Genomic DNA, 19,428 nt, shown 5'->3' on the forward strand with positions numbered 1-19,428 from the left:
TTGTTCCTTAACATTTAGGTTTGTGCAGAAGTATATAAGATCAAACACAAAATTATTTTGAAATCAAGTCAATTAACATTTTTACAAATTACCATTTAAGTCAGAAAGAGAGTTGATTCAGTATTTTATTGTCATCTACAAACAGTGAATTCTGGACACTATCAAACTAATCATTTATCTCCCCTATCTTTGATATTTTAGATAGGTGCTTCAGTCTTCTTGCAGTGTCTTTTTTCATTTCTATCTTATATGTGTGTTGCCGTAAACATCCTGAAATTCAGTTCCTTATATATTTTAATGTACCAAGTTTGATAATTAAAATTAAGCAGCTCTTTGACCTTTCAGAAGAATTTTAACTTCTGTTATGTAGAAGGCTTTTAGTTTTCTTTATAAGCGCCACGCCCCCCCAAAAAAATATTCAGCTTCTGATATGATTGGAATATTATAATTTATTTTAAAAGGCTGTACAAAATACTTCATAGTGTCCTTAGGAATTGTTGGCTTTTAACATGGAAAGCTACGTTATAATAACCAACCATTCTGATAGTAAATTTGTGGATACATTATAATTCATCAATAACTTTAGTACATATTATGACATCCTCCCCTCCCCCCATCCCAAAGTTACTTTAACAGGAAAAATAAATGTTAAAAGCTTAGCTATTCAAATTGTTTGGGGGAACATTCTTTCTTTATCTGGATTAAATGTAATAGATATAATTGATTTAATACCGTCTAATAAGGTAATAGATGCCAATTTTGGGGAGACCTGTGATACACATTTGATTTATTTCTAAACTTCCTGAGTCATTATTAGTATTTTTGAAAAGTTTGTATAGTTTTTTTTATTAAAGCTTTAAACGTCAGCATAAAGGTCATAGGTTAGTAGATTTTACAAAAACATGCTTCAGTATGGCACACTGGTAGTATCACACTTATATTTTACACTGGAACCCTCTTGTAGATCACTGAAGACCAATCCCTAGACATACAGTCTGGTTCTAAGTACCTGAAGAATTTTCACCACCGTCTTTGTGATGTAGCAGATCAAAGCTGGTGTTGAGCACCTGTGCAGAACATTATCCTCCCCTGCAAAGATCAGTTCTGTGGATCCCAAGTTGCCTAATAGGGTGGCATTTCCTTAGTAGTTTGCCATGGCCCAGAGAAAGGCTGAGAAACTGGGTAATATTAACATACCGGGAGAGATTGATTCATTGTTCAAGCTTATGAAACAGTAACATTTGAAATGCTAAATGCTGATTAATTAATTTCGAGTGAGAAATGTAATTGCCAAGGGCAGTGGGCACTCAGTTCCTCTATCCAGCACATACACGTTCTCCCAGTAGAGAAGCTACTTGGAGATCAGAGATAATGATATTTGCATCTCTTCAGTAAAGGAAGATGTACTGCAAAGGCCAGGGAACCTTTAGTCTTGGTCACTGCTTAGATAGGCTTTGCCATTGTGACTTGTCTTCCTGTTGGTGTGTCTGACTAATCCGTCTCCTAGTGGATGTGATGTAGTTCTTTAGATGGACAGATGTCTGATTCAACTTTAGGACTAACATCTCATTCTGTTGCGTTTGACTTATTTAAAAAATGTTGGAGACATTTGCCTAGTGGCCTTTGCCTGTATACTGTAGTTAAACTATTATTTCTATTTATCTTAGGAAATGCAGGAATATTAAATGAAAATTATTACTGATGGATTTGGATTTTAGACTGACAACAGTGAGAAACTGTAAGATATATCTCCTAGTACTGAAGGAATTAAATTTTTATTAATAAAACTTTAGTAATCAGGAACTTTCTTTTTTTAATTTATTTATTTTATATATTAATTGTTGGCTGTGTTGGGTCTTCGTTGCTGCACACAGGCTTTCTCTAGTTGCGGCGAGCAGGGGCTACTCTTCGTTGTGATGCGCGGGCTTCTCATCGTGGTGGCTTCTCTTGTTGCGGAGCATGGGCTCTAGGCACACGGGCTTCAGTAGCTGTGGCTCTCAGGCTCTAGAGCACAGGCTCAGTAGTTGGGGTGCACGGGCTTAGTTGCTCCGTGGCATGTGGGATCTTCCCGGACCAGGGCTCGAACCCGTGTCCCCTGCCTTGGCAGGTGGATTCTCAACCACTGTGCCACCAGAGAAGCCCCCGTAATCAGGAACTTTTGATTGCTTAAAGCCAAATAGAATGGACATTTGGTATTTTTTTTTAAAGAAAATTTCTCTTAGTGAATGAACGTATCAGTTTTTGCTAAGACGTCCTCCTGGTTTGTGACAGCGTATGATATTTGGGAAACAGAGTTATAAGGCTTTTTGTCTGTCAGTCAGGCTGAGAAAACACTTCTACTAAGACAGAGGAGCAGTTGATGAGGGAGTGCTGAGTTAGATGACAGGTGAGGATAGCAGGACAGCGGAACAGGCTTGCCGAGAAGAGATTAGCAAGCCCACCTTCCTGCCGACGCAGAGCCTACCTTAAATACGCTAAGCTGGAGAGGTGTACAGTCCACTTCTTAATATTACACAAATGGAGAGGGCTCCTTTTCGGCTACAGTCATTTTTTTGACAACCTGGGAACCATCTTGCCTGGTTCAATTGCTTAAATATGTACAGCATTCCCTCACCCCCATCCAGATTTTTTAACTTTCTACCAGTTGTGAAAACGACAGCGGCCTGGCACGCATCATTTACGTGCATTTGCAACTACCTAGCTTTCCTCCTCTTTCCCCCACCCTGTTCTTCTGAATCGTCAGGTTCTCCTGAGTATGAAAACTAAACGCAATCAGTGCTCGTTAGCTTAAGACTATAACTTATTATTTTTCCTAAACCATCACTGTTTCTAATGTCAGGATGTGCTAGTTTGATCAAAGGCTAATTTTCTAGGCCTGGACAGTTGATATAATGGGAAATAGGTTATTTTTTCTTTGAAATAAATGCCATTAGACAGGTGGTGCATACTCACAAGGTGAATAATGAATAATGTCAAAGCAAGTTTTAATGATGCCTACTGTCTTCCCTGAACTTAATGGTGGAAGAAAGAGGAAAACTCCTTAGATAGCTTACACCCTCCTCAAGTTAGGTGGCCTGGCCTAGGACATCATCAGCCCAGAGAAAGGAGCATCTTTCTCTAATCTTCTTCCAACAGACAGTGCCCCTTTGCAATTTTTTCCCCTCTAAGGGGCTCTGTTTTGCAAAGCAGCTACTGAATTCCACCCCCCATTTTTCTTAATTATGAAAAATTTCAAACATAAATATAATTAGAGAAAATAGTGTATGATTTTTTAAATCTGCCCATCACACAGATTCTATAATTATTTTTTAACCACTTTTACTTCAGCTGTTCGACAGCTCCCTTTTTTCCTGAAGTACTGTGAAGCAAAACCCAGACACTGACACTTTGTTCCTACTTACTCTGCACTTCTAAAAAACATGGACTTTTTTTTTTAATGTAGGCATTATTGCGTATAACAAAATAAACATTAATTGTTGGTATCATCTAATACCCAGTTCATTTTCCAGTTTCTTTGATTTTTCTGAAAAATCTTTTTTTGCAGTTCATTTGTTGGAAATAGGATCCAAACAAGCACCAATAGTTGCATTTACTTGATAGGAGTCTTATACGTCTTTTAGTCTAGATTAGAAGTTCGTAATATTTTTTTTTTTTGGTGCCATGGACCCATTTAGTAGACTGGAGAATCCTATGATTCCTCTCTCTGAATAATGTTTTTAATGCATAAAATAAAATACATAAGAGAACAAAGAAAACCAATTGTATTGAAATAAAATTATCAAAATTTTGAGAAATATAACTTTATGACATGGTATTGTACTTCGTGTTGCTTTTACTAATGCATTATATAACAAGATCTAGGGACAAATCTAATAAATTCCAGAATTTTAAAGTATGACCATACACAGTATTTCAAGATATCTGTAAGAGTAATGTGATATGAAAATACTTGATTTCTGTTGGTGACAAAGTCAGAACCGTTGTTAATAGTACTGTGGTTTGTTGCCTTCATTCATGAAAGAAGGAAATGTCAATTTCTGTTAGAGGTTGGTGAAAATAAAATTGTGAATTTTTTTCCCATCCATATTAGGGGCCCCTCTGATTTCTATCCACAGCTCTCTACTCTAGAGTTCCGCTTCACTGGCTTTTTTCTGTTTTTCTACAGACATGTCAAGTTCTTCTCAACCTCCTGGCCGTTGTCTTTGTAGTTCTGTTTGCCTGGATCATTCTTCCTCTTGCTCTTAATAAGACTGGCTCCTCAAAATTCAGATCTCAGTTTAAAGGTTACTTTTCCAGGAAGACCTCCCACTTTTTTTTCTGCTAGTAATCTTATTTATTTGTTTACATTAACGATTTTCTTCGAATATGAAGATCCGAAGGTAGGAAACACATCTTGTTGCCCTCCACCATCTCCCCAGTGCTGAGAACAGGGTAGTAGGCACATAGGTGTTGCTTGAAAAGTATTTATTGAATGAATGATTTTTTTTTAAATTAATTAGTTAATTTATTTTTGGCTGCGTTGGGTCTTCGTTGCTGCACGTGGGCTTTCTCTAGTTGCGGCGAATGGGGGCTACTCTTGGTTGTGGTGCGTGGGCTTCTCACTGTGGCTTCTCTTGTTGCAGAGCACGGGCTCTAGGCACGCGGGCTCAGTAGTTGTGGGGCGTGGGCTCAATAGTTGTGGCACACGGGCTTAGTTGCTCTCCGGCATGTGGGATCTTCCTGGACTAGGGCTCGAACCCATGTCCCCTGCATTGGCAGGAGGATTCTTAACCACTGTGCCACCAGGGAAGCCCCTGAATGAGTGATTCTTAAGCTCATGTTATCTGTATATTTTTAGTTACTTTCCATCCTTTCATATGGATGTTAAGTAGTAAAGATTTATTATTGTTATTGATGCTTTGTAATATATAGGCCCTCAGTGCCACTTGACAATCCTTCTGTACATTTTTCAGTGGCTCTTTATTATGTTATCCTTGGCAAATCAGGTTCTCGTACAGTGTCTTCTCTTTCCTCATGCCCTCAGTGCCCAGGCCAGGATCTTAGGCCTTGCCACTCATGCCTTCTCCCTCACCGCGAGTATCCACACGTCTTGAAGGCCTGTGGACCTCACTTGCTAACATCTCTGGAATTCTTATCTCCGGATCACTACCGTCCTTCCTGGTCCAACTATTTCTGTATCTTCCCTGGATTATGCAGTGGTCTCCTAGTTTGTGTTTTTGTATCACTCATGGGCCTCTTCATTCTGTTCTCGTGGTGCAGCCAGGATGCCTCAGACACTGAAGAAGAGGGGAGCTGTTAGGCATGCACTAGCCTCAGTTTTTTTTTCTATTTTCCAAGTATTGTTGTATCTTCAATGGCTTCCTATTATTCTTAGGATTAAAAGCCATATTTTAATAGGTACTACGAGTCTTCATGAGGGTTTAGCTGTCTCTCTCTCTTTTTACCTTTCTGGCATTAGCTCATACCAGTCTTCCTCTTTATTTTTGTGCCATGGTTTACTCCAGCCTCAGGGCCATTGTACCTGCTGCTCCTTTTTGGAATTGTTCCCCTTTTGCCTGATTAACATCTAGTTATTTCTTAGATGTTAACAAACGTTTCTTCTGAGAAGGCTTTTCTGCCATAGGTCAGGTCAGTTCCCGTTGTATGCTTGCAAAGCACTGTGTATCTTTCCTTCATGACAGATATCATAGTTGTCCTTTCCACTTATTTGTATGAAGATCTGGTACATGGCTTTCTCTGTCAAAGGAGTATTATGGCAGCAACTTAATGATTGTTTTTGTTTATCATTGTATCTACAGCTCATGTCTTAATGCCTAGGCTCTCAGTAAATATTTATCAAGTGAGTGGACTTTTGGATGTTTCTTCAACGCTAAGGAGGACTGGACTCAAGAATTTCTATTAACCTAGTGTTAGAGTTCTGGAATAGAGCATGGTAAACTGGTCTGTTTGGGAAATGATGCCTAGGGGTTTCATCTGCATTGAATTTCTATTGAGGAAGGTTAACACTTCTTGATCTTCTTCAGCATCATGGTCCCTGCTTAGAAATGCACTGTCATGTGAGGGACCTTCACATTTGTGGAACTGATTATAGTAATTATTTCCAGAATACTTGTACTTTCTTTTTGTCAACATATATTTACTTATATGTTGCTTTATTTGCAGTGTGGGTGAGCCCATATATAAGCCAGTGGTTGAGTCTTACTTATTTTTAAGGCGTCAAAATCAATTTTTCACTATAGAGAAAAATTGATTTTGACGCCTTAAAAATAAGTTTCCTTTCAAATAAGATGAAAATGCTGCAAACCAAAAAGGTGAGGCTGTTTTATTGAGTCAAATTTCAGTTCACTGTTTCTAATCTAGGATTTTTTATTTGTTGATTGCTTTTAAAATCAGTCTTGAGGAAGAGAGAGGATACATTATGGAGTGAAGTAAAAGGCATCAGTAAGATCAAAAGATTGGGTAGAGACATTAGCTTTAGCAAGGAAGAGAGTCATTCACGGGCCCTGCCGCTATCCAGGGATTTCAGGGATTTTGGTATTTATCCTAAGAACATGGGGAATCCATTGAAGCATTGGGATGATGTGAATAGTTCTGTGGTTTTGAAAGTATCATTCTGGCAGTAGTATATGGGAAGCAGATTGGGTGACTGTGAAGAAACCAGTTGTAAAAGTTTTGCTCACTTGAACTACTAGAGCGGTAAGATGAAGCAAAGTGAGTGGATTCCACTATGAATCCAGGTTTTGGGGATAGAGTGATATGGGTGATAGTAAGAGAAGGAAGTGGCGAGGATGACTCTTGATATTTTCGTGTGGCCACTGACTGGATATAGCCATTCACTCAGACAGGAAATGTTATTTTTAAAGTTTTAAAATTTGGAGATGAGAGAAGATAACTGGATTTAAATATACTGTTAAATGTGTGTACTTAAAGACACTCAGACATACAAATACTTTAAATTGGGGGTTATGCTTATGAACTTTGATTAAGAAATTCATTTTATTTTTGTAAAAATTAACTTTACTTGTCTTTTTGGCCCAGTTATTCACTTTCTCTTTTCAGTGTAGAGGAGTCATTCATTCTCTTCCCTCCTTTACATAAATCTACCAGGAAGAAGGTTGTAGCTTTTTTTTTTTTTAACCTTATCAGGAGACGAAAAGATCTCTGATAAAGGAATAGTTTTTTTTTTTTTTTTTAATTATTTATTTATTTATGGCTGTGTTGGGTCTTCGTTTCTGTGCGAGGGCTTTCTCCAGTTGCGGCAAGTGGGGGCCACTCTTCATCGCAGTGCGCAGGCCTCTCACTATCGCGGCCTGTCTTGTTGCGGAGCACAGGCTCCAGACGCGCAGGCTCAGCCATTGTGGCTCACGGGCCTAGTTGCTCTGCGGCACGTGGGATCTTCCCAGACCAGGGCTCGAACCCGTGTCCCCTGCATTGGCAGGCAGATTCTCAACCACTGCGCCACCAGGGAAGCCCCAGGAATAGTTTTAAACAGCAGATGTGAAGGTGTGGTCAGGCTTCTCTGTTCATTCATTTCTAAGCTCAGACAGCATTTTACAGTGCAGGGGGCTCAGGCAGCTGTGCTGATGGTTACTTCCGTGTTGGTGGCTACTTGGGAGACACGTTGCCTTTGCCCCATGGTGGTGTGACTGTAGAAACACAGCTCCCAAGCCTGTTTCCCTGATCCCTCTTCAGTAATAAGGTATCTATAGCAACATGCTCTCCGCTATATTATGTTATATGCACAAAAACTACTTTGTTGTTCTTGTGAGGCCTGGTCATGAATATGGATTATGAACAGCTCTAAAATTTTCAGCCTGTTTTCTTTAACAGAAAAGTTGTTCTTGGATCCCTTTACACTCCTGACTTGTTCAGGTGGCAAAGCTCACAGAGGGCATGGTCTTATAGAGCATTCTGAAGTCATCATAGAACCTAGGAACGACTTTATCACTGCAGCATTTGCTAATGGTAGGTTTTCTGTCACTTAGGATTCTTTGGTTAAAAATTGACTCTGACTAACTGAAACCAAAAAAAAAAAGTATTAGAATATTATAGGTGAGTTCAAAAAATTAAAGAACCAAGTGGTAGAAGGGACAGGAACCGTAGCAGCTCTGGGATCTAGAGAACAAGAATCAGCGGGTAATTTCTGTAGGGTGCTGGAGTTCAAGTGAATCAGCTCCAATCATTTTCTTTGTTTGTGTGCATGTGTTTGTTTCCTTCAGGATTCAGATTGCAATAAGAGAGGGTCTTTGGTTATCTTAGCTTGGCTAGTGCAAGGCAGGGTGTCTTGATTGAAAGTTTTCCTAAAACTTTCTTATTTGAGGGTGGAGTAGCTCCCCAAAGGAAATCTGCCAGTATGTTAGAAAATTCTCATTGCCATCAGAATCTCATGCTAATTCTGTTTGTTATCTATATTCAAATGTATGTTTTTACTAGCATTTTAGGTATGACAGTGAAGCAAACAACCCTTATTAGTTTTATTGTATAAATTAGTATCTTTTAAACATTTAATTAAAAACTTATACAAGCATGAATTTAAGATTTTGCATATAATGTTATAGCTTTCTGTTACTTAACATTTATTTTTTGTGATGCCGTTGATTTATTTTCATCTTTCAACGTTTAGGATACTGTCTCAAGTGAAATTCAGACTGAGAATCTATAGGCTTCAGTGGGAAGTTGAAATAATTAGATTAATAAACAGATGGAGGCAGTTGCTTTCACTCTAGTTGTCCTTTAGCTCAGACATTTGCTGGTGGAGGGAGGGGAAACACTTCCTGCAAATACAGAAACGTTTTTCTTCCTTCTCTGGCAAATGGATCTTGAAAGTAGTAAGGTGTAGAGTTACATCGTGCTTGGGGGAGGGCGTGTGTGTGTGTGTGTGTGTGTGTGTGTGCTGATGGAGTGCGCAGCAGCAGGTTCCTGGCCGAAACTTAGAATGTCCCATTAGTATTTGATGCACATTACCCGTCTTCCGAGAGTCACGTTAAGCGATACACTGATACTCTGTGAGGTGTGTTAGAATGTAGGTATGGTAGAGATGTTTTTTTTTTTGGCTTCTTAAATCTGTGTTAATTTAATAGTCTAATTTTGTAGTTAAGCAGTAAAAACTGAAAACAAACCTGAACCAGCTGGATAAATCGTTTTTACCACCTCATCACAAAACAGTAGGTGACTAACCTACTGAGTAAATACTGAGTAACCTACTGAGTAAATGCAATCAACAAACAAAAAATCCTAGATTAGAAACAGTGAACTGAAACCTACTGAGTGAGTAAATGCGGTGCTACTTTTGTCTACTAACAATGATCAAATTGTACTTCAAAAGAAGCACCTTTTACATAATTTCTAAGTGCCACCTGCCTGTTGTTTACAGATGTGTCTCAGTGCCCAAAGGAGCAAGAGATACGCAGTAATTCTTAGCTTTTCTGAGTTTCTGGCCCCCAGCCATCAACAACTGAAAAGGAGAAGAAAAAATAACTGAGGGATCAGATTTCCTCTCCTTCTTCTCCTTCTCCTTCTCTTTATTTGCACCTGACATCAGGCTTCCCTCCAGTGTGAGAAAACAGTTGTGATGCCTGGAGATCCTAGCAAAAGGTGAAGAATAAGCATGGAATAGAAGAGAGGACAGGCCGTTTTTGCTTAGCTTTTTAGACCCTGTAGCAGGAGTCATATGTGAAGTATGTAGCAGAAGAGCATAATGGTTAAGAGTCTTTGCAGTGGAACCCTGTTGTTTTACTAGCTGTGTGATCTTAGGTATTTAACCTCTTGTACAAGTCTTTCTTATCTCTTAGTGTTACTTACAAGGATTATACGAGATCATGTGTGTAAAGTGCTTTAACACGGTACCAGGCACACAGCGTACTCTCAGTCAGTAAATAGTTCCTGCTGCTGTGTTGGTATTATTTTTATAAGGGTTTTGGTAATAGATATTAATAAGACTCCAGTTGATTTTATGTGATTATACTGTATACTCAGAGGTGAGAAAAATTTTTTTTACTTGAATTAGAATTTCATCACCTATATGATCTTTTTTTTTTTATAAGTAATTTAAATTTATTTATTTTTATTTATTTATGGCTGTGTTGGGTCTTCGTTTCTGTGCGAGGGCTTTCTCTAGTTGTGGCAAGCGGGGGCCACTCTTCATCATGGTGCGCGGGCCTCTCACTATCGCGGCCTCTCTTGTTGCGGAGCACAGACTCCAGACGCGCAGGCTCAGTAATTGTGGCTCATGGGCCCAGTTGCTCCGCGGCATGTGGGATCCTCCCAGACCAGGGCTCGAACCCGTGTCCCCTGCATTGGCAGGCAGATTCTCAACCACTGCGCCACCAGGGAAGCCCAGTAATCTTTTTTTTTTTTTTAAACTACTTTATTTATTTATTTATTTATTTATTTTTAGCTGTGTTGGGTCTTCGTTTCTGTGCGAGGGCTTTCTCTAGTTGCGGCAAGCGGGGGCCACTCTTCATCGCGGTGCGCGGGCCTCTCACTATCGCGGCCCCTCCCGTTGCGGGGCACAGGCTCCAGACGCGCAGGCTCAGCAGTTGTGGCTCACGGGCCTAGTTGCTCCGCGGCATGTGGGATCTTCCCAGACCAGGGCTCGAACCCGTGTGCCCTGCATTAGCAGGGAGATTCTCAACCACTGCGCCACCAGGGAAGCCCAAGCCCAGTAATCTTGATCAAAATAAACTAGTGTAAGTATCGAAAGTTTTGGTATTATTATCTTCCAAAATATCTCGTAACACTTGAAGCATAAAGATTACATGGTTGTTCCTGGAATTTTTTTCTTTGACCAAATGCAAGTGCTGTCATTTAAAATTATATTTTCATGCATAGTAAAAATTACATAGTACTGGGCATGAATAAGGCACAATTAATATTTGGTGAGATGTTTAAATACTGTAGTTTTAAATATCATATGAATTTGAAAATCATATTTTGCTGAAATCAGCTTGCATATTCAGAATGGAAGGTCAAAAATAAATTAATAGCAGAATACTTATTTTAAAGTAAAGATTTTCAGCAGTACTAAAACACTTGTTATTTGATTCAGTGCTCTTTGAGTATTTGGAGTGTCATCAGATTCCAAGTCATCTTTTTTAAACTTGAATTTTTCTGGAAGGAAAATACTATCTTTTAAAGATACTGCACTGTAATAATAATTTGTACACATAGTGTTTGCATTGTTTCTGAGTACATACCTGTGGATGCACACATGCATATACATATACTTTTAAAAAATAAAACTTCTGAAGTATTAATGAGAGGATTACTCTATACTGAGGGAAGGATTCCTTTTGTCTTTCCTCACACTTACCTAATTTGGTATTATCCTTTTATGTGTGACCTTTGTTTAGTAATTTTTGTATTTAGTAATTTTAGTCTTTTTATAACCATACAGAATAAATTAAGTGTAAAACAGACCTTACCAAGAGCTGGGGGGTTTTTTAGCTCAGCATTCAGAATTATTCTATGTAGAATAGAACACTTAAACAACTGAACTGAAAGTGGGAGATAAGTTGAGTATAAATAGAATTCAATGCATTAAATGACAAGTACTGAAACAGTCTCTGTGATTCTGAACTGTAACATGTTAGAATTCTGTTTTGGTGGATAACTCTTCAGAATAGAATCAAGGATAAAAATGATTGTTATTGGAATTAGGATAAGTGACATCCTCACTGAGCAAGATTGATAAATTTATACACTTGCTTAAAGTAAAAACACTATTTTAAAATGAATAGCTTTAGTATTTCCTGATTTTAAAATTTGTAATGGAGCCATACAAAATTATTGTGAAGTATTTGGACCATAACACTCAGTAAAGGTTTTTTGTTTACCTTTTTTATTAAAAACTTGATAAAAGTGCATTGTATACATTGTTTATCCTAGAATCAAGTGTTCATCAAACATTTGTAGTTTTCCCCCATCCCTCCCAGAAAAGTTTTTAATCGGTGGTACAGAATATTTGTCATCCACCAAATTAAAAACTGCAGGTTTGTAAACTTGGCACTCAGAGAAAGAAGTAGGTGCCGTAAAATGATTAAGTATTGGCATGTGTGCACCTGCTGTCAGGAAATAAACTTCCCATATGTTGCAGTTTGACAGACATGCATCTGAAAGTGTATTGAATGAAACTGCCGCTGCACTCTTTATCTTTTTTCAGCAGTGCATCCTCTTTGTGCCTGTAAGTAATCACTTTTGCTTCAGTTAGAGGCAAATGATAGATTTTTTCAGATATGCTTGAAGTTAAGTGGTGATGCTCCTTGAGAGTGCAGTAACTGGTTGACTGAGTAAATCACTGAAGTACTAGCTTGGCCCTGAACACCAACGAGGGAACAGATGTTCTGTTTTGAAACATTTAATTTTTTTTTTTTATAAAAACGTGAGCCTGAGACACATTGATTTTTTTTCACATTTTATCACGTCATGTCAGAATAAATTCCCCCAGTATATGTGCGTATTGATAAAAGAAAATGAATATCTCAATTGTTTTTAAAAAGTAAACACTTAGATGAGAACTGCATTGCTGAAACATCTGAACTTTATAAATATGTTTATGGAATAATTCAACTAAATCTTATTGCATGGAATATGGTTTTTAGAACCCTAGAATAGGTCAAAATTTGTCCTTTGCACAATTATAAAGTTTCCTTAAAATTGACAATAATGTTTTATTTACATTTAATTGTATATTGAAATGAAAAACTGAATCCCAAATGAAGGGTCTTTTGACTGTATCCATTTCTTAAATTAAAATTTATGTGGAAAACATATGCAAATACACCTTCTTGGCCCCTAACGTAAGAGTTGAACCATTGATGTATGCACGCCTGTTATTGCATGTTAATACACAGAATCCCCATATGTGGATTTTTAGTAGATTGTTTGGGATACCTTTTTGTTATATCATGTATTTTTAAGAATTACCTTCTTCAGAAATTAAAAAAATATTTTTGGATTCCTTTATGCGATGAGTTTTAACTAAAACTTGTCCTATGGATGTGATCAGTTTTAACTATACATGCTTTTAGCAATATTCTACAGATTGCACGTTTGGGAAAAAAAAAAAAGTTGTCTTTTCTAGTGGAGTTTGCGGTGGCGATACCTGCCTGCTTTTTCTTTTGCTGCATTGGCACAAGCGTTGTGCTTATTTTGTTGTAAATGGTTCCAGTATTTTATCAGTTCACTAGGCTGGAACTGATGAGAGGTAATTAGGTGGCTGTATTTACAGCTTGAATAAGAAACTCGCCAGTGATTGAACACAAACTCATTGGGAGGGGGGACGGGATCAATTCTCAACTTGGCAAGACAGATCCCTACATATACATCTTCCAAGTGCAAACGACGGATGCTTAAAGAAACTTTAAATATCTTCTCTGCCAGATCTCCAGAAAAAACATAACCAGTCCCGGAACAGAAGACAGGATAGCGCTCACTTGGGTAGAGGTCTGGTGGCATGTACCACTTGCTGTCTTTGTTTCTGTTGGGTGCGTATCCCCTCATTAGGTAACCAGTAAAATAGTTACGTCTAGGAGGCAGGTCTGGCTTCAGTAACTTAAGTATTAAATATTCGGTGTTGACAAACATGTCACTGTCAGTTTTCATAACATATGGAATATGTGGACAGTATGTGGCAACCCAGTTCATGCCCATTAGTGTTTTAATGGTCAGATTATAGTATGTATCTAAATATTCCTGTTGAATTATATCGTGGTATTGTCTGCTTTCTTCCAGTATTGCACGTTGAAGGTAGCCATTTAACTTAATACTTACACCCAACAAAAAAATTCGTGTGATTTGGATACCAGGTGCTAGACTTTCATTGCCCCAAGTTTGCCGAATAGCTCTTCTAGCTTCTATCTGTCCAGGTTCTGCAGCTATTAGCAGTATTAAAAAAGGGCTTTTCTCCTGGCATTTTTCAGGTTCATTGATAAGGTATTTGAAATGGTAAGAATTTGGATGTCCAGTGCCTTTTTCATTGTAAATACTTCCATTGGCACTGAGTGTATTCTCCAGCCCTGTAACTCCTTGTGGTGACAAATCTGTGTTATTGGAGTTAGTTGCTGTTTGAGGCCTCAGAGTCTGCGGGACTGTTTCTTTCCAAATGTTCCGAAGAGAGCTGTGGTTTGTCTCACTTTTTGTAGAACGAAATCCACGGAAAGTGTATGTCACAGGGTTTTCTTTGAATCCAGTTCTGCCTGGCAGCCAGTCATGATGATTGAAAAACAAAAACATGGCAAAAAGAAACACAAGAGAAAGTACACCAATAAGATGGGTGCGGAACAGAGACCTCTTGGCATTCCAGCTCATCTTTGCAAGGCAGCAGTGTCTTCTTCTCCACTGAAGCATGTTGTAAATATCCAGTAGTGGATGAGAGAGATCGGTGGCTGAGAATGTGTTCTTCTCCTGAATCAGTACCGTTCTTTGGTAATCATTTTCTAATGCGGTCACGTCGTCTCCCTCGCAGTCATTCTATAAAGATGAAGCATAAACGTTTACGGCATGGAAATATCACAGAACTGCTTGAAAGAGACTCATAAAATTAGGGCACATGGAAATTTTAAGCTGTGAAAATAGGATAACCCAGGAACAACGTTTATGATTTGTCTTCCCTTGGCAACGTAACATCCTGAGAACAGGATTAATTTCTTTAAAAATACACCTTTGGAGCACAGTGACCACTTTAAAGAGAGGTGAATGGATTGATTTTCTTCCACTTATTTCATCGTCTCAGTAGCTCTGGTAATTTGTACTTGTTGACTTAAGTTAAAGATTAAAAGTTGTATGCATGGAGAAGAGGGAAATGCTGCTAGATCCCTGAGAGAGGCCATGTAAGGAGGCCTGAGAGCAGATGGAAATTTTATTGGCATTAATTAAAATTGATTTGACATACCGTTGGTGGTATTGGTGCACAGTCAGCGGCCTTTTTTGTAAAATGGTCATGTATCAGTTGTGGGACAGACGGTGCAAGGTTGATTATGGCAGAGTTTTGTTAGTCACAGTACACTGCTTGGCATGTTTCCGTTGGCCCCTACTGTGTCGAGAAAGTCAGTGAGAAGACGCACCTGTCAGAATTAATGTTCAGGGTTCAGTAACTTCAGTGCAGGATTTTAAGACAGTAATAAATGATGGACATTTGCAAATACCCTTTTCTCATGTTAACTTTCCACTTCAAACATGAGGTATTCAGGAGATCATTGTCCTTACTTAGACTTAAGATTGATTTTTATAATATAGCAACTAATTATCTTTAGTTATCTGTGGACTTCACAGAGTACTATCACGTATCTCAGTTGAATCTCCATGTTAGAATTAAACAAAGAACTGCTTTGAACAGTCTTTTCAGATTTCTTACAAAATATAGACACTAGGTATTATTGTATCCCCAACTATTTAAAATTTTAAATTTCACAAAATGCATCTTAAAAGATTTTTGAGTTATGCTGTGTTCTAAATTTGCATGTAGAGAATTTTTTACATTTTTAGGACTTCTGCTAGCATGACATTTAGAGCCCTACATTTAGAAAAAAAAATTTATGAGATGTCAATATGGGAAGTTCACGATGCCGCATATTAAGAACTGGTCTTTGAACAAGTTTTTTCAGTGCATGGCACAAATTTGTTCATGTTTTTTCAGTTTGCTCTTAGTTTTTCTGGATCAAGGCGTGGGGGTAAAGGATGGATAAGGAGCTGTAGCTTGAATTCTATTAAAAGAGAAAAAAAGCCTTTATGTGTAATTTTAATTTTTTTCAACTTTTTATTGTGAAAATTATTTCTTTATGTAAAAGAAAACTGGTCAATTAAAAACATTGTAGGAGCGTTTGTTTATTTGAAATTATATATACACATATGAATGTGTTTATGTAGCCTGTGATATTGAAAGGTTTATGGTTAATACCAAATTTGCTTAACCTCGATGAGAAATTTAATTATTTGGGGAAAATAATGGCATTTACATGGAAGTCCTCATATAATTGAATATCTAGAGTAACACTCGTATAATGTGAAGTATTTTGAAAATATTGATGGAAAGTGTTAGACTACTATTCTAGCAAAAGCCACTAGGAGGAGCAAGTAGGTGGGAATTCAAACATTTCTAAAGTGTAATAGTGCAGGCACTAGCTTTTGATAATTTCTAGTATCTGAAATTATGTAGTGCTTTTAGAAGTTATGGTATTTCTCCAATGTAAAAATTATTTAATCATTTTATGAGATAGGAGCAGTGTTTTTTTTTCCTTAAGTTTTCAGATTTAAAAAAATAGAATCTAGTTATTTATTAGAATTTATTTACCTGAATTTTAATTTCACATTACTCTGATGAAGACCAAGACACTTCACCGTACCAGTAAAACATAGCTCTGTGGTGAGCTCGGTTGAAAATAGCAGAGCTGAGTGTTCTGGTTTAGAGACTCGCTTTTCTCCTCCTTACACTGTAAATAGTTGGCCATTGTGTTCAGATGAGGAGACTCTTTCTAAGCTTTTATTTTCAAATGAAAGATTAGATAAATAGTAATAATTCTCCCTGCACCCCATAAAGAAGCCAGTAGATACAAGGGTTATGTGTGTAAATTTAAAAGAAACAAAAGTTGCTTTTAAAATTTATTTGATGATCTATTTTAAACATTCCAAAGCTAAATTAAATGTGTCAGCTTTCTCTTGATACAGAATGCTTGGAATCTGGTTGAAGTCTAGTCATTTAGATCTTTTAAAAGTGTAAATTTGATGGTTTAAGAAGCAATAAATAGAAGGTCAGATGTTTGAATGCATGTTTGAATAAAGGACTGAAAAAATGAATGAAGGTAAATATATTAGTAAATTGTATTTTTATGAAAACATTATACCTGAAGTGATGTTTCTAAAGTATTTCAGTGTTACAGAAAACAGCAAATTATTATATATTGTAATCTGGCATACATGTAGTTTATGGTCCTATGTGATTTTGTAGCCATAGGTGATGGAGATGCATCTTAATTTAAATTCATGATATTTGTATGTTTGTAAATATCCAGCTGCTCAGGCTTGAAATCCATATATACTCATTTCTTAATCTCCCATTGGTAAGTGTAGTGCATGTGTCTAGCCTTAAAAAAATTCTTCATTAAACATTTTTCAGATATTTATCATAATTTTACTGTTAAAAAGAAAGTACAATTAAAGTAACTATTCCTCCTTTTATTAAAAGATAAAATTATTCTCCAGTTACTGCCTGTTGTACATTAATTCTTAAGAAGTGGGAACAAGACCAGAAAGTTACAATATTTTGACATTCTAAATAGTTTTGCACTTTTACATTTTCAGCATAGAAATAGCTTTGATTTATCTCTTACGGGTTTTTATGGTAATATTATCAAGTTATTAATATGTATTTACATCTTATGGATTGACGCTCATGGAGAGGATGTTACTATAAAATGTTCCATTACTTCTCCCTCTCTCTTTCCCTCTCTCTCTCTCTCACACACACACACACAGACACACACACTCACACGCACATGCTGTTTTTATTATTTGGCTTTTAAAAGTGATGATATCTTTAGTCTGTGGGAACAGTTCTAGATTTAAAGGGTGCTTGAATAAAAAACTCTACACTCTTGTTTTGAGATAGCTAGCTTATAAAAATGTTTAATTGGTGACTTTAACATTTGAGAGGTAAAGGTACTAAGAGAGACTTGAGGTTTTTTACAACCATATTTTTTTTGTTTGTTTAATACCATCTGGTTTCATTCCTTAATGGAATAAAACTTCATACTATGAGTGAGAGTTGATGTTGAGCTCTAATAATAATAGGGCCTGATAGACTTGTTTAATCTTAACTTTAGAATGGAATCCCTACGTATGTCTTACAAATGTTTGCCTTTTGTGATTATTAAATAATAGGTTGAGTTGTGCTGTAAAATTGAGCAAAAATCAGGATCTTTGACGGTCTGTAAAAAAATTTTAGAAATACCCGAGTTCCTGAGCCATGAGTTGCTCTTCTATGATTGTTACTAAAATAGTTTATTAGATTTATTTCTGCCCTGCACACACATACTATGCCAGTTAGTTCATCATTACATATTTATATAGCCTGGAAGCACAGTGGCTACATTTAAGTTTAATTTTTTGACCTTGTATTGCTGTTACATGGATATTTTTATGACAGAGTATTTTCATATTGTATTTTTGAGTTTCACTTTAAAAATGATCACCAAAACCAGTCTTATATTTTGATCATTTAGAATCAGTCTGTTGCTTAAAATAAAAGCTCACTATTTTAAAAGGGGGTAATTTTAGCAAGTATTGATATTTCTTTGTTTAAAGTTGTATTCGTGGACATGCAAATCTCCTGGGGTGGTGTGCTGTGCATAAATGCACACTGCCTTCTGTGATCCTGTGCAAATGCTTTCCTTTTAGTATCTTACAGCTCGGTGGTACTTAAAATTTGTCGATAGTCTCAGAGTTGGTAAGTTATCTTTATTTAGGGAGATGGGGATGGGAGGCAACATTTTGTTACTAAAAACTGTTCTATATTAAGATTTTGTTTTAAAAGGACTGAAAAAGCTCTTAATATTAAGATCATCTTTGATACTATTTAATGAATTTCACTGCATTGACCTCTTTGATGGCCATTTTTAAGAGAGCACTTTAATTTATTGGATAAGGATTCAGCTTGACTTAATTTGATAAAGGATTGCTATGTTTTCTTTAGAGGGCTTCAGATTTTTTTTAAAGTTTAATTTCTCAGAGAAGCCTTTAAGCACATCTTGTTACTGTTTGCCTTTTCGGTAATCCATAATTACTGCAAGCTACATGTTTACTTGAATAAAGCAGTGACGGCTTGTCTTCTAAACAATGACAGATTTTAAAAGCATATATTTAGAAACCCTTTCATAGTTTGAAGGACAGTGAGCTGTATGAACTTGTTTATTAGATACTAGTGCCTACAGGGCTATAAAAAAGTAACAGACATTTAAATGAGTATCCCACACAAGATATCGACATACCTTCCTTGGTCAGGCATTTATGTGGCGAGGGTTATGCCCACTGAAGATACTTTTGGCACGCCGTCCCTTCAGCCAAGATGCTATCGAACATGCGCACCTCCCCCAGCAGTCTGCCTCCTGCGATTGCCTTTCACAGTGTCCAGAGTGTCCATCTGTCTGCTTGTCTTCGAGTTCCCCTTCTTGTTCATATGGGTCCTGGTCTTCTGAGGTTTTTCCTTTCTTTCATTTTCTTTCTCTTTCTTTAAACAAAAGAGCTGTGGTTGTTCGTTCTGTTTGGAGCACTGTCGACTCTTGCTGACAGTTGATGCATTGAAGCTTTTTACATCTGCTGTTTTCCTGGCCGGACAATGCAGTGCTGTATTCTCTTCTCAGTATCCATATTTCTAGTAGTAAGAACACTGAGCTGCAATCAAAAGTGGCCAGAGCTAGAATGGAGTGCTTCGATTGT

At 37.3% G+C, this 19,428-nt stretch overlaps 2 protein-coding genes across 3 annotated transcripts in view; one reads left to right on the plus strand and one right to left on the minus strand.

Moving 5' to 3' along the window:
• CDC73 (cell division cycle 73) overlaps nt 1–19,428 on the plus strand; it is an 86,819-nt gene that overhangs the window by 28,956 nt on the left and 38,435 nt on the right. The window lies entirely within an intron of this gene.
• B3GALT2 (beta-1,3-galactosyltransferase 2) lies at nt 13,078–19,410 on the minus strand. Of its 2 annotated transcripts, XM_068538559.1 has the most exons (3): nt 18,981–19,410; nt 14,891–15,062; nt 13,078–14,469 (listed from the first exon to the last, which is right to left on the minus strand). In XM_068538559.1, exon 3 carries the CDS (start codon nt 14,344–14,346, stop codon nt 13,078–13,080), a length of 1,269 nt encoding a protein of 422 aa, XP_068394660.1. In that variant the 5' UTR covers nt 14,347–14,469; nt 14,891–15,062; nt 18,981–19,410. The 2 variants fall into 2 exon arrangements, with proteins under 2 accessions (XP_068394660.1, XP_068394661.1); XM_068538560.1 differs by lacking the exon at nt 14,891–15,062.

The sequence above is a fragment of the Eschrichtius robustus genome, chromosome 3, assembly GCF_028021215.1.
Source record: "Eschrichtius robustus isolate mEscRob2 chromosome 3, mEscRob2.pri, whole genome shotgun sequence".
Lineage (NCBI taxonomy): Eukaryota > Metazoa > Chordata > Mammalia > Artiodactyla > Eschrichtiidae > Eschrichtius > Eschrichtius robustus.

Excerpts from the sequence above, each read along its gene's own strand:
- B3GALT2 (XM_068538560.1), bottom strand. The coding sequence starts at position 14,346 with ATGCTTCAGTGGAGAAGAAGACACTGCTGCCTTGCAAAGATGAGCTGG.